Below are 13,609 nucleotides of genomic sequence, written 5' to 3'. Positions count from 1 at the left end.
GAGCCCATAGCGATAAGCAAAACCAGCCACGTCTTTCTTCATTGGTGAACTTGAGCAAACCAATGGGCTTGGAAAAGAAATTATGGGGAAGGGATGAAGACTCGACAGTCGGCCGGGCCACAGATGTGCTTCGGCAGAGACAGCCAACAGATGTTTAAGGCATTGGATGGAAAGCCCGTCTCGTCTTGTAAAACGATGTCTTCCAGCAATTTCAAACACAGCTTGTGTGGGTGACCCGGAGCGATAAAGAACCCAATTTAGAAAGCTGCTCTGGCTTTTATATACTTGCGAAGTTGTAAATTTAGAATGTTGTATATACCAAAGTAGGATTAGTCTTGGATGCCAGGGCATATAATATAGATTTTTTTTCAGCAACGCTATTTGCATTGTGGGCTTGAGCGCAGGATGTCTACACTAGACAGTTAAAGCAGTTTGACACCACCTTAAATGAGAATGGGCAAAATCCATAAGATTTAGTTATGAAAACTTGGAAAGCAAGAGGGTCCTTTCATGTGAAGTACAGTAGAGTCTCACTTATCCAACACTCGCTTATCCAACGTTCTGGATTATCCAACACATTTTTGTAGTCAATGTTTTCAATACATCGTGATATTTTGGTGCTAAATTCGTAAATACAGTAATTACTACATAGCATTGCTGCATATTGAACTACCTTTTCTGTCAAATTTGTTGTTAAACATGATGTCTTGGTGCTTAATTTGTAAAATCATAACCTAATTTGATGTTTAATAGGCTTTTCCTTAATGCCTCCTTATTATCCAACATATTCGCTTATCCAGCATTCTGCCGGCCCGTTTATGTTGGATAAGTGAGACTCTACTGTATTCACAATGTGAACGTTTACAGATGCCTTTTAATGCATCTCTTCCTCTACTGTATTGACTTGTATTTCTTGTGGTTTTTCTTTCCGTTGTGAGTGTGTTATCTGTTTGCTTTTTAATAGATGTGCATTATTTTGTATTCATTTTATTTTGGACGAAAATACGCTCTAAGCCTTGGAAGCGTGTGCGTTCTTCCATGCGGTGCATTTCTTTTCAGACGTGTTCAAGGTGCAAAAAGCCCACTTTTGTCTATTCTTTTCCATCCTTAATGGCAAAGCTTTGTGGGGTGTTGTGTTCAGTCTATCAGTAATATAAGAGCAGGATTAGTTCCCCCCCGGCCTGTCCTTTACCGTGTGGAGAATGCCTTAGGAATGTGCTTTGTTGTTGCTTTTTATTTTTTAATGTTTCCTTCTGGGATGAAGGTGCATTGGTGTTCACTTACTCCAGCTGTGCAACGTCTAATCCGGTGTGTTTTGATCTTACTTTCAATTCATCCTCCAGTTTTTAGCTTCCTTTGGCTATTGGTTGCAGCTCTGTAGATCCTTTCGGCATCAGTTATATTCAGAAGACATGGACACTTTGTGTTTCTCCTTGAAATGGCTAGGTGTCACGCCCAGGGCAACGAGAGCTGTAAGAACCGACACACGGAGGCCAAAAACTATCTAATATCTTTATTAAGAGAATATGTAAGAATAATAAAAACAAGCAGGAAATATAGTCCAAATAAAGACCTTTCAGGAAAGGTCAGAAATAGTCCAAAATTATATTGTCCAATATTTTATATTAGAGTCCAAAGTTGTAAATCCAAACCGAAACACACTCTATTTGCTTGCAATAGAGTGGGGAAACGTCCAAAATCTTTCCAAAGTTCAGAGTAAGTCCACAGCAAAATTAGAAACAAGGCTTGATACTAGAAGCATGGTCCAAGGCTGGAAACAAGGCAAGATGGTTCTTGAATACTTGGCTAGACAAGGCAAGGCAAAGGAACTGGAGTTGTGGACTTTGCAAACTCCACACTTGGCTGGAAACACGAAATCACTCTCGAAGTTGATCTGTTGACTCCGCATGGAATTCTTCGTGTCGGGCACTTTTAACTCAGTCTCATTTCTCTGCAAAGCAGGTGTCCTGAGCTTCCTCTCCCAAGGGAAAGGAGAACGAAACACATCTCCCTCCAGATGCGTTCCTCCCTAGAATTTCTCAGGGGAACATGGCTAATTAACGTCTTGTTTGGCTGCTAATCTCAAGCTTCTCCGAAACTGCTCTTTCTCACCCCTGCCCGCCGCATAGAACTGTTTCCTGGGAAAAGGAGGGGAGGCAGTGGGACAGGCCTGTTCAAGGTCTTCCTTAATGGGCTCTCGGGTAGAATCATCAACAACAGGCATCTGGAAAGATTCCGGCTCCTGTTGAGCCGGCAAAAATCCCCTGTTTTCATCCTCATCCACCACAATGGCGCTGGGATCAGGACTCCAAGGCCCATGAGACATCACACTAGGAAAACGCATCTGGTGAGGCTGACAAAGTGACATCTGGGATGTAGAGGACATGAGAATTGCAGCCTTTTCCAACCCAAAAGCATTAGCTTGAGACACATACCCATCTAGGAAAAACCCTTCTTCAGCAGGCACCATGCAAGTTCCAGAAAAACCTCAAATCGTCAACATGGTTTGAGCACTAGATTCTGCAAACCAGAGTTCGAATCTCAACTTGGCCATGAAAACCAATCTTGGGCAAATCACACTCTCTCAACCCCAGCAAACCAAAGGATGGGTTCACCTTAGCATTGCCATGCGTTGGAAGCAACCTGAAGGCAACAACAAGATGCACCATCTATTTTCATTGGTTGAGACACTGCAAGATGTTCGCATTGTGTGGTTAGTTGTGTTAAAGTTAAAAGTAAAGGTTTCCCCTGACATCAAGTGTAGTCGTGTCTCATCTCCATTTCTAAGGGCCGGGCTGTGGTGCAGGCTGGTTAGTAGCCAGCTGCAATAAATCACTCTGACCAAGAGGTCATGAGTTCGAGGCCAGCCCCTGGTGGAATGCTGATGATGATGATGATGATGATGATTATTATTATTTATTTACAGCATTTATATTCCGCCCTTCTCACCCCGAAGGGGACTCAGGGCGGATCACATTGCACACATAAAGGCAAACATTCAATGCCATGACATAGAACAGAGACAGAGACAAGACACAGGCACCGGGCTGGCCTCGAACTCATGACCTCTTGGTCAGAGTGATTTGTTGATTTGTTGCAGCTGACTTGCTTTCCAGCCTGCGCCACAGCCCGGTCCTAAATTAAATTAAAATAAACAGCCCCTGCTCATTGCTGACCTAAGCAACCCAAAAGATAGTTGCATCTATCAAGTAGGAAATTTAGGTACCACTTATATGTGGGGAGGCTAATTTAACAAATCTACGACACCTTAAAAAAATAGTCCAGCAAGCATTTGGAATGAGGAAGTTGCAGTCACAGTGGATGATGAAGCAGCTGCTCCCCCTGTGGCCGGAATCGAGCAGACCCTCAGGAAGCTGGAGAGGTTTAAATTACCTCTGTGTCTGTCTCTGTCTCTGTCTCTGTTCTATGTGTAAATGGCATTGAATGTTTACCAATTATGTGTATATTGTGATCCACCCTGAGTCCCCTTCGGGGTGAGAAGGGTGGAACATAAATACAGTAGAGTCTCACTTATACAACATTCGCTTATCCTGGATTATCCAACGCATTTTTGTAGTCAATGTTTTCAATACATCATGATATTTTGATGCTAAATTCGTAAATACAGTAATTGCTACATAGCATTACTGCATTTTGAACTACTTTTTCTGTCAATTTTTTGTATAACATGATGTTTTGGTGATTAATTTGTAAAATCATGTTTAATAGACTTTTCCTTGATCCCTCTTTATTATCCAACATATTCGCTTATCCAATGTTCTGCTGGCCCATTTATGTTGGATAAGTGAGACTCTATTGTACTGTAAATCAATACATAAATAGGAGCCGGCGTTGTCCATAGACACCTCCAAGATCATGTGGCCACTGGCATGACTACATGGAGTTCCGTTACCTTCCTGCCGGAGCAGTACCTATTGATCTACTCACATTTGCATGTTTTTGAACTGCTAGATTGGCAGACGCTGAGGCTAACAGTGGGCCCCAGATTCGAACTGCCAACCTTTCGGTCAGCAAGTTCAACAGCTCAGTGGTTTAATCCACTGCGCCACCGGGGGCTCCCGGTTAGTTATGTCACACCACTATTTTGTTGAGTGTCAACATTGTGCAACTGATTTTGCATCCGCCAGTGGTCCTGTGTATTTATACACTATCCAAGGAGGCAAGATGTATGAGAAATGGTTGCTTTTGCAGAACTCTGTTGTCCATCTTCGAACTGAATATATCTGTTGTGTGACAGCAAAAAGAGAAAAGAAAATCCCTACATGTAAAGGAGTTTACGCACACCTATTAAGATCCCAAACATTAAGTTTCCAGGCTGTGGATGAATGGTGAACTGTGCTGGATTGCTTTCTGTGCCTTTCTGGAAACCGAGGCAGAAAAGCGGGAGCGAGGGCTTTCCAAGCTCCGGCTGTTTAATTGCCTCGAGAGGCACCTTCGGCCTCCAATTCTCCAGTCATGCCTGCCTAAGTTAATAAGGCATTGGCCAGATTCCTTGCAGAGGAGACGGACGGGGGAAGGAAGGAGGGAGGGAGGCAGGGAGAAAGTTGCCATAGCTTCTTAAAGTTTCATAAATCAGAGCAGATGCCAGACTTGTCAATGCCCATTTTCTGGTCCCTCCCCTTCTTGACTTAATAGCAACGGCGGGGACGGCACACACATAGGCGCACACAGACACAGGAGAGGGAGAGCTACCTTTCCCCCCACCCACCCAAGCCCATGGCTGTCATGGGCCCCCCTCCTCCTCTCCCCACACAGGGAGAAGTCATTACAGGGAAAGATCGGCTTACCAGTTGTCTTCGGAGCAGCCGAGGGGCTGAGCCTGGTCATTAACACACGCAGGAGAAGGAAGCACACGCTCCACACACATGCTCTGAACAGCAGCAGCAACACGAAAGGACCGGGATACTTCGGATACATCACACCGGCGCATCTGTTCGCTGTTAGCACTTGGCCCAGGAATTCCACCTCTCGGGCAGCCGGGTCGAGTTGGGTGACCATGTTGGCCAGCTACCTGTTGTTGATGGTGCTCTCCTTGGAATGCCCAGCCGTAGCCCAACCTGAGGACCAGGTAAGCCACGCATGAGACTCGGTCCAGATCCGTGTCCCCAGTCCATGTCTACCAGTCAAGGAAATGGTCAGGAGGAGAAGTTTTGCATTTTTGAGAAGTTCCATCACTTCTAAAATATATATATATAATTACTAGCTGTGCCTGGCCACGCGTTGCTGTGGCAAAGTGGTGGTGGTATTGGTTAAAAATTGTTGTGTAATTTTTATTTGACTTTATTTGCATTTTTTATTATTTTTATTGTAAGTTATATTTTTATTTATTATATTTTATTATTTTCTTGTATTATTTTTAGTTATTTTCTGTTATTATAGTATTTTATTGTATTAATTTTTTAGTGTTTTTTATTATTTTTTATTGGGTTGCTAGGAGACCAAGTTGGAGGAGCTTAGCCTTCTAACTGGCAGCAATTGGATAAAAGCAATTATTCCTCTCTCTCTAATTAGGACTTTATTTTTCTTTTATTTTTGTTGTATCAACCTAGAGGCGTGGATGATGGGTTGTGTTGTCAAATTTCGAGGTTGGGGGGCCTGTAGTTTTGTTGTTTTGTAGGTCGCCGTGATGCCATCACTCTTTTATATATATAGATGGTTAGAGATGGTCACTGGTGTTAGGAACGTCACTTCATCGGATGTGTTGGGTGAATCGGCAACATGTAACTTTCGGATGTATTGTGCTATTGGCAACATGTAACCTTCGGATATATTGTGCTATCGGAAACATGTAACCTTTGGATGTATTGTGCTATTGGCAACATGTAACTTTCGGATGTATTGTGCTATCGGAAACATGTAACCATTCCGATGTGAATGTTGGATTTGGAGGTGGTTTCGAACAGGCCATTGTTGACTCTGTTGTTGCATTGCGTCCTTGGGGAACCTTGCCAGGAAAACCCGTGTGCTTGGAGTTCTTGGTTACGATGATTTGTTGTAGTCTGGTTTGGGAAACTTTCACATGTTTGGAATCACCAGCCAAGATCCGAAATGCCCGTCAGTAGCTGTATTTAGAATTTATTAGGTTCCATACAGACTGAAAGAATCCTCTGAAGTTGGATGCTTCATCCGTTCGAGGTATGCCGCTGTTTCAGTACTGAAATCCTCTGCATTTACCGTCCACATTTTCCACACTGTGGATCTTGAATGCTTTCTTAGAGATCCAGTTTAAGGTGGACGGTGATCATGCAAAACTTTACCCTAATGATTGCCATAAAAAGTGCCAGCGGTTTCCTCTTTTCGGTTATAACCCTATCCTAACCAACTGTAACATGCATTTTTCTCTCCGCTCATAAACTATCACCAGACAAAGGTCTTCTGGCGTGCGGAAGGGCTACTTGGAAAAGCGCTTGTCTTACGGAAGGAGAGACATTGTGAAGGTTTCCCTCCTGTTCGTTGTGTCCGCAAGGTTTATAGGGCCCCCGCCCCCGGGCCCACAAAAACAGCCCCTCCTGTTAGAGCAAACTGAGCTCTTACATCTGTGCCTCCGGTAGCTGGACTGGACCACTTTTTCCTCGTGTGTGCTGTGTTTGGAGATGCCAATGTTTTCAGGAGATTAGGATTGATTTTTGAACTTAACACTTTCTCTGGGCTGGGAAATGCCAGGGAGTCTATACTTTTGAAGAGTCCCGGTTGCCTTGGGGTAGACATTGAACCTATTTTGGATTCCTTCATGATCACAGAGCCTGGTCCTTGTGGTGTGATTAGTCCAAAAAGTTCTTCAACTTTCATACTGATGGTTATTCAAGCCAACTGTGGGATGGAAGGGCTCGGGAGACTGGAGACCCTTGCCTTGTGGTGATGTAGAGCAATGGTGTCCAACCCTTGGTTCTCCAGGTGTTTTGGACTACAACTCCCAAAATCCCTGAGCATTGGAGAGTCCCAGTTGCCTTGGGGTAGACATTGAACTTATTTTGGATTCTGTCATGATCATGGTGTGATTGGTCCAAAAAGTTCTCCAACTTTCATGTTGATGGTTATTCAAGCCAACTGTGGGATGGAAGGACTTGGGAGACTGGAGACCCTTGCCTTGTGGTGATGTAGAGCAATGGTGTCCAACCCTTGGTTCTCCAGGTGTTTTGGACTACAGCTCCCAGAATCCCTGAGCATTGGAGAAGCTGGCCAAGGCTTCTTGAACCTGGAGCCCCAAACATTTGGAAGACCAAAGGTTGGACACCACTGATGGTCCATCCAGTGTCTTCCCTATGTGGCTCTCCAGACAGGAATTGAACTTGAGATCTTTTGTCATGCAATGTATTATTTTTCCTCACTGGGGAAATCTTCTATGGAATCGATCAGTATTAGATTTCCCCTGATCAAAGGGTCCTCCAATGGCATGTCTCAGTAGGGTCTGTGTCTAGGTGGAAATTTAGAAATATGTTTGTTGGAAATACTACATGACTTTGGAAAGCCTGGATGATGTTGGAGGAGGAGGTGCAATTGTAAGAAGTACCTTTTTTGTGCTGGCTTTGCGATCGGATGTATGGTAGCGAAAGGCATGCTGTTTTGGAAATTGTATTCCCTTCAGCATGAAAAAGGAATCCCCAAAAGAGAGCTCTCCTGGATGTAGAAGCGGATGAGAGTGACCTGCTGAAGGACCCGGGGAGGATGGGCTCCATGTGATTTGCGCAACCGCTAGTTGTCCTTCCCCAAGGCTCACCTGGCGCTGGCTACAGAGAGTCTGTGGCAGCTCATATGGAAAGTATTTCTGTCCTTGCCAAGCGCACATGTGGTCTTGAGAAAACACATTAAGCTCAAAACCAGAATGGCAACGGAGCGTTTGGTTGCCAGTTCTCCCAATTTAGCCAGTGAAAGCAGCGGGATCACATCCTTACCTGGAAATGACTCGCTGGAGGAGAAGGCGCGACCCGGAGTGCTTTCGTGCCATAATCCACTTCTGTGGGTTTTCACAACCAAGGAAGGAATCGAATCTTGGTCTCCAGAGTCATAGTCCAACTCTCAGACCACTACTCCGCTCTGGATCTCCTTAGATGATAGTTGTTGTCTCCCTCTGATCCGTTTGGAAATGCTTTCCACAAAGCTGTGGCTGGGGAGGCTAATGAGCCATACAAAGGGTTCTCAAGCCTTGTAAAACATTTTAATTACAGGCCAGGAAATTCTTGTGAAACCGTGGCCTGGTGTTTACACACTCTCCCCCCACCTCAACCCCAATGTTCTTTGAAATCAACCTTTCCTCCTTTCTTTTCTCTCCTTTTTTTCCACATCATTCCTTTGAGTGCACAATGTTATGAATAGAATTTTTCTGCATTTTGTGGCCCCAAACTCATCTACAACCACGTCTGACCTTCTCCGTGTCTATTTCCTAATTTTCTATACAAAATGCACTGCTATTATTGTCCATTTTCAAGCTTTCCTTGAGGCCACCAATAGGCATAGCAGGGCTTGTGCTTTGTAGATGACCCCTGGACCCAGCTATTGTTGAATTCTTCAGATTTGGGGGCTTATGCTTTCATTCTAATGGAATGTCCTAATATAGGATAGGCAGTGGCTTCAAATTGCAGGGCAAGGGATCCAACCTAAACATTAGGAAGAACATCCTGATGGTAAGAGTGGAATAGTATGCTTCCTGGGCGTCTGCTTGAGTCTCCTTTGGAGAGGCAGAATGGTCATTTGTAGGGAGGGTTTGGATGGTGTCTTCCTGTATGGCAAACTGGGACTGGACTGGGTGGCCCTTGCAGTCTCTTCCAGCTCTATGACTTCTCAGAGAAGGAAATGCCATTGACCTGCTTGAGGTCCAGTCATGAAGTTCCAGTCATGAAGGCCATTGACCTTCTTGAGATCCAATCATGAAGTTCCAGTCATGAATGCCATTGATCTTCTTGAGGTCCAATCATGAAGTTCCAATCATGAAAGCCTTTGACTTTCTTAAGGTCCAGTCATGAAGTTCCAATCATGAATGCCTTTGACCTTCTTGAAGTCCAATCATGAAGTTCCAGTCATGAATGCCATTGACCTTCTTGAGGTCCAGTCATGAAGTTCCAATCATGAATGCCTTTGACCTCCTTGAGGTCCAGTCATGAAGTTCCAACCATGAATGCTATTGACCTTCTTGAGGTCCAATCATGAAGTTCCAATCATGAATGCCTTTGACATTCTTGAGGTCCAGTCATGAAGTTCCAATCATGAAAGCCTTTGGCCTTCTTGAGGTCCAATCATGAAATTCCAGTCATGAATGTTATTGACCTTCTTGAGGTCCAGTCATGAAGTTCCAGTCATGAATGCTATTGACCTTCTTGAGGTCCAGTCATGAAATTCCAACCATGAATGCCTTTGACCTTCTTGAGGTCTAGTCATGAAGTTCCAATCATGAATACCTTTGACCTTCTTGAGGTCCAATCATGAAGTTCCAGTCATGAATGCCTTTGACCTTCTTGAGGTCCAATCATGAAGTTCCAGTCATGAATGCCATTGACCTTCTTGAGGTCCAGTCATGAAGTTCCAATCATGAATGCCTTTGACCTTCTTGAGGTCCAATCGTGAAGCTTCAATCATAAATGCCATTGACCTTCTTGGGGTCCAGTCTTGCTCTTGTGTGCCTTCCAGTTCTTTTTGACCCATTGTGACTCTAGGTTCTTGGTGGGATTTGTTCACAAGAGGTTCACTATTACCTTCTTCTGACTCTTGACTTACCCAGCGTCACCCATTGGGCTGTCCTGGCCAAGCAGGGATTTGAATCCTGGGCTCAGATGTTGGACTCTGACTCTAAACTGAATAAATCAACAGGAAGGATAAAATAACAGCCAGCTTTTGAGCTGATACCTTTCTGTATGCAGGTATATATCTGAATGCAGTCAACAATACTAAAGTAAGGCTGACTGGTAGATACTCTGGAATGACACATAGAGGTTGTTAGAGGAGAGGTATTCTTGGGACAGCTGCCCAGACGGTTAAATTAGTCTGCCAATTAAGTAAATTAGCCAACTGAAGGTGGTGTTCTTTGTCAGTTCTCATTCCCATTTATATGGTTATGGACGCTGAAGAATTTCACAGGGGACTATATGCATGAAGTGTCCTAACAAGATTACATTGAGTGAGAATGGCATCCTGTTTCTGAAAACAGCAAGTGTGGATCTGAATATATAACACCCCACTCACTATTGCAGCTGGGATGTTTGGCAAAAGTATTTATTTATATATATATATTTCAGAAAAAAAGTTTTATGCTCCCTTGCTGTGGGTTATTGGGGTATGAAACAGCTGGATGTGGTCGCAGATGACACACGATTAAACGCTGTCGAAAGATTTATGGCGAAGAATAACACTGCTGTGGAGATTTGAGGGGATTGAGGCCGGGTTTGGAAGGCAAGTAGTGACCGCAAATTCCAGCATCCCTGTTGCGTCTATCACCCACCACTTCTCCATCCATCAGAGGATGTGGTTGGGAGTGACACATGCCGAGGGCTGTGCACAGATTTTCTCACTCGCTGTGATAAAGTTGGGTTACAGCAAGCCAGCTCTTGAGATAAATCAGGCCATCTGGGCCAGTGCTGTTGACCCTGACTGGTAGAAGCTGGCCAAGGTCTTGGTTCATGGGGAAGACCCTTTAAGGAGGAGATTCCAGGAACTGAACTTGTAGCTGTTTGCATACAGAACAAGCACTTTGTTCCTGAACCATCCATGGTCCCAACACTGGATCTCCATAGTCTGTTTTTGGCATGAACATCAAGGTCTTGGTTCATGGGGAAGACCCTTTAAGGGGGAGATTCCAGGAACCAAGCCTCATCAGAAGACAACTCCCATTATTCCTCCCACAATAAGATCCCTGTAAAAACAGAGCCCATATCCACAGTTTTACTTACTTACATCTTGGGGAAATGGTCTCCTTGGGAATTTGCTAGGTTCTCCAAGTGATTCCATAAAAACTACCTGATGGAGGGTCTAGCAAATTCCTAGACAGGATACATCTCTAGGAATCTATGGATCCTCTAGCTCAGCTATATGGTGTGCTAGGGCCAGAATCCAGAAAACTTAGTAGTGCTTGGTCATATCTATGGTTTCATGTAACCACAGCATGACCGGAAGGTACCCCTCACAAATACAGGGGTCTTACTGTACAGGTTTTGAAGACTGTTCAGTGTTGTGTGCTCACGAAAAGCAGAGGAGGAGCCAACATTGTCTCCCACTTGCTTTCGTGTCAGGCGGGTTTTCGTACTGCGAGGGTCCTTCCCATTACGTGCTCCTAAAGGTACCGAAAGAAGCAAAGGTACCAAAGGAAAACAGATCTGTGCACAAGTCTACTGTTGTCTCTTCAAGGTTTACTCTATACAGTTTTGGAAGACTTTCATGGAACCAGAAGAAACTTGGTAAATTACTTGTTGTTTCCTCTAAGAAGCAAAGTGGAGATTTGCATCCCGATGTTGAGCTGCAATGTATCTTCTGGTGTGCTTACCTTAGGTCATGGATTGGGACAAATTATTAAGAGAATGGTGGAATAGATAGGTTTTCCATTGTATTTGGCAAGATTTTCTTACTCTTGTGTGTTCTTTAATTATCCATGTGGATTTATTTCTTTTTCAAGGTGCAACCTTTGGGATTGCTATGCTCGATTGCCCCCAATTCTTGCAGCAGACACCGTTGAGGTTTCTGCTCTTGCCCCAAGGAAAAGACCAGCATGTTGTCTTGTCAGGCTGAATCACCAGCGTTTTGTCTTGTTCGGGCTGAATCTCTACCTGCTCAGCCTGGAGCAGGTGGTCAGACAACCTTGGCTTTGGAAAATCTAGTCTGGATTTAGGTCCGGTTGCCCTCGAGCTGAAGGCTGGCCCTCACATTATCCTAAAAATGCCAATCTGCTGTCAAGTACTGCATTTGACCGTGAAAACTCACCCTTCATTGAAACGACTCTTGACAAGAAAACACCAAGGAAATGTCCACTCCTGTTTCTCATCATCAGCTTCATACTTGTAGGTTGTGACATCATTTGTCAGATTAACTCGAGCTCTGACATGGGGATTATGTCTGATCTGTCTGGTGAAAGGAAGACCTTTCTTAATCTTTTTGGAATTTTTCTCAAAGCTATGTGAGAGTGGGGGTGGTAGTGGAAAGAACCAAATGGTAAGACTCCATATCTGTAAGATTTAATTTGGACATTGTTTTCCAATACCTGTCTGACTAGAGAAGCTAATCAGAGAGAGGCCTGCTGAGAACTTGGATGGGAGGCCACCAAAGATCTCCAAGCGTTCCCTTCCGCTTTCCCCATTTGGCAAGGACAGTCCTGATTCATCCTCTCGCATCTCCCCTTTTTCCAGCTGCTTCGAACATTTCCCACTTTCTCTCTCTCTTGGAAAGAGCTTTTTTGAAGAGTGTGTTTGCCCTTGAAAGTGAGCCTCGTTCCTCCGTTTCTGCCAACCTCTACTTTAGTCTTCCTTCGATTTGACTAGGAACAGACCGCGATCAAAGTTTTCCACACATTCAAATCACCAGAGAGTTGAATAACTAGCTGTAAGTGAAAGTGAAACATATTGGAACATGTTTAAGCCAACCCGACACAATGTTGATGTGAGGTCTGGAACTGAACTTCTTTTGTTGCCTCCGGCAGGGAAAGCTTGACTGCCCAACGAGCAAAGAAAAGGTATCATGCATTCACATGAGTAATGGCACAACTTAAGTATGACAGCCAATGGGAACATGAGAAGAGCTAGGCTAGCGTAGACCAAATGAAATTAAACCCAATGGGAACTTACTCAGCCAACATCTAAATAAATCCCACTGTTTCAGATGAGTCCACCTTAATTGGACTGCATTTGGCCAACCATCGAAACTCAGAAGTCCATAAGTAGGATGTACTCCAGAAAATGGTCTCAAGAGGCCTCAGATACTGGTTGTACTGGTCTCTGTCCCAATTTGTTCCCAAGTAGAGTAGTTTGTTGTTGTGTGTCTTCAAGACATTTCCAGCTTAGGAGGTCTTTCTGGAGCTGAGAATGTACGACTTGCCCAAGCCAACCATCAAAACTCAGAAGTCCATAAGTAGGATGTACTCCAGAAAATGGTCTCAAGAGGCCTCAGATACTGGTTGTACTGGTCTCTGTCCCAATTTGTTCCCAAGTAGAGTAGTTTGTTGATGTGTGTCTTCAAGACATTTCCAGCTTAGGAGGTCTTTCTGGAGCTGAGAATGTATGACTTGCCCAAGCCAACCATCAAAACTCAGAAATCCATAAGTAGGATGTACTCCAGAAAATGGTCTCAAGAGGCCTCAGATACTGGTTGTACTGGTCTCTGTCCCAATTTGTTCCCAAGTAGTTTGTTGTTGTGTGGCTTCAAGACATTTCCAACTTAGGAGGTCTTTCTGAAGCTGAGAATGTGTGACTTGTCCAAAGTCGTACAAGGAATTTCCATGGCTGAGCATGGAATTGAACCTTGGTCTCTAGGTTACAGTTCAATGCTCATGTGAGTAGAACGTTTAGTTAAATGGGGTTTATTTGTCAACACTAATGTAAGCCCCATTGATGTCATTGTCCCACTCTGCTGTTGTGGTGGTAATGGCATGTACACTGTATTGTATGTTATGAGCTAC

The 13,609-nt window shown here is 44.1% G+C and overlaps 1 protein-coding gene across 5 annotated transcripts in view; it reads left to right on the top strand.

The window, feature by feature from the left end:
* Positions 1 to 13,609, top strand: part of thsd4 (thrombospondin type 1 domain containing 4) — a 217,034-nt gene that overhangs the window by 121,655 nt on the left and 81,770 nt on the right. The window contains exon 1 of one of the 5 annotated variants that reach the window (XM_062963313.1): positions 4,690 to 5,089. The exons of the other annotated variants lie outside the window; for them this stretch is intronic. Coding sequence (XP_062819383.1) covers positions 5,018 to 5,089 — 72 coding nt within the window. The 5' untranslated portion in view covers positions 4,690 to 5,017. Of the gene's footprint in view, positions 1 to 4,689; positions 5,090 to 13,609 lie in introns of those variants that run through there. 5 annotated transcript variants of the gene reach the window in all.

This window comes from Anolis carolinensis, unplaced genomic scaffold, assembly GCF_035594765.1.
Source record: "Anolis carolinensis isolate JA03-04 unplaced genomic scaffold, rAnoCar3.1.pri scaffold_11, whole genome shotgun sequence".
Classification (NCBI taxonomy): domain Eukaryota; kingdom Metazoa; phylum Chordata; class Lepidosauria; order Squamata; family Dactyloidae; genus Anolis; species Anolis carolinensis.
Note: the sequence above shows the minus strand (reverse complement) of the source record. Positions and strands in the feature narration are given on the sequence as shown.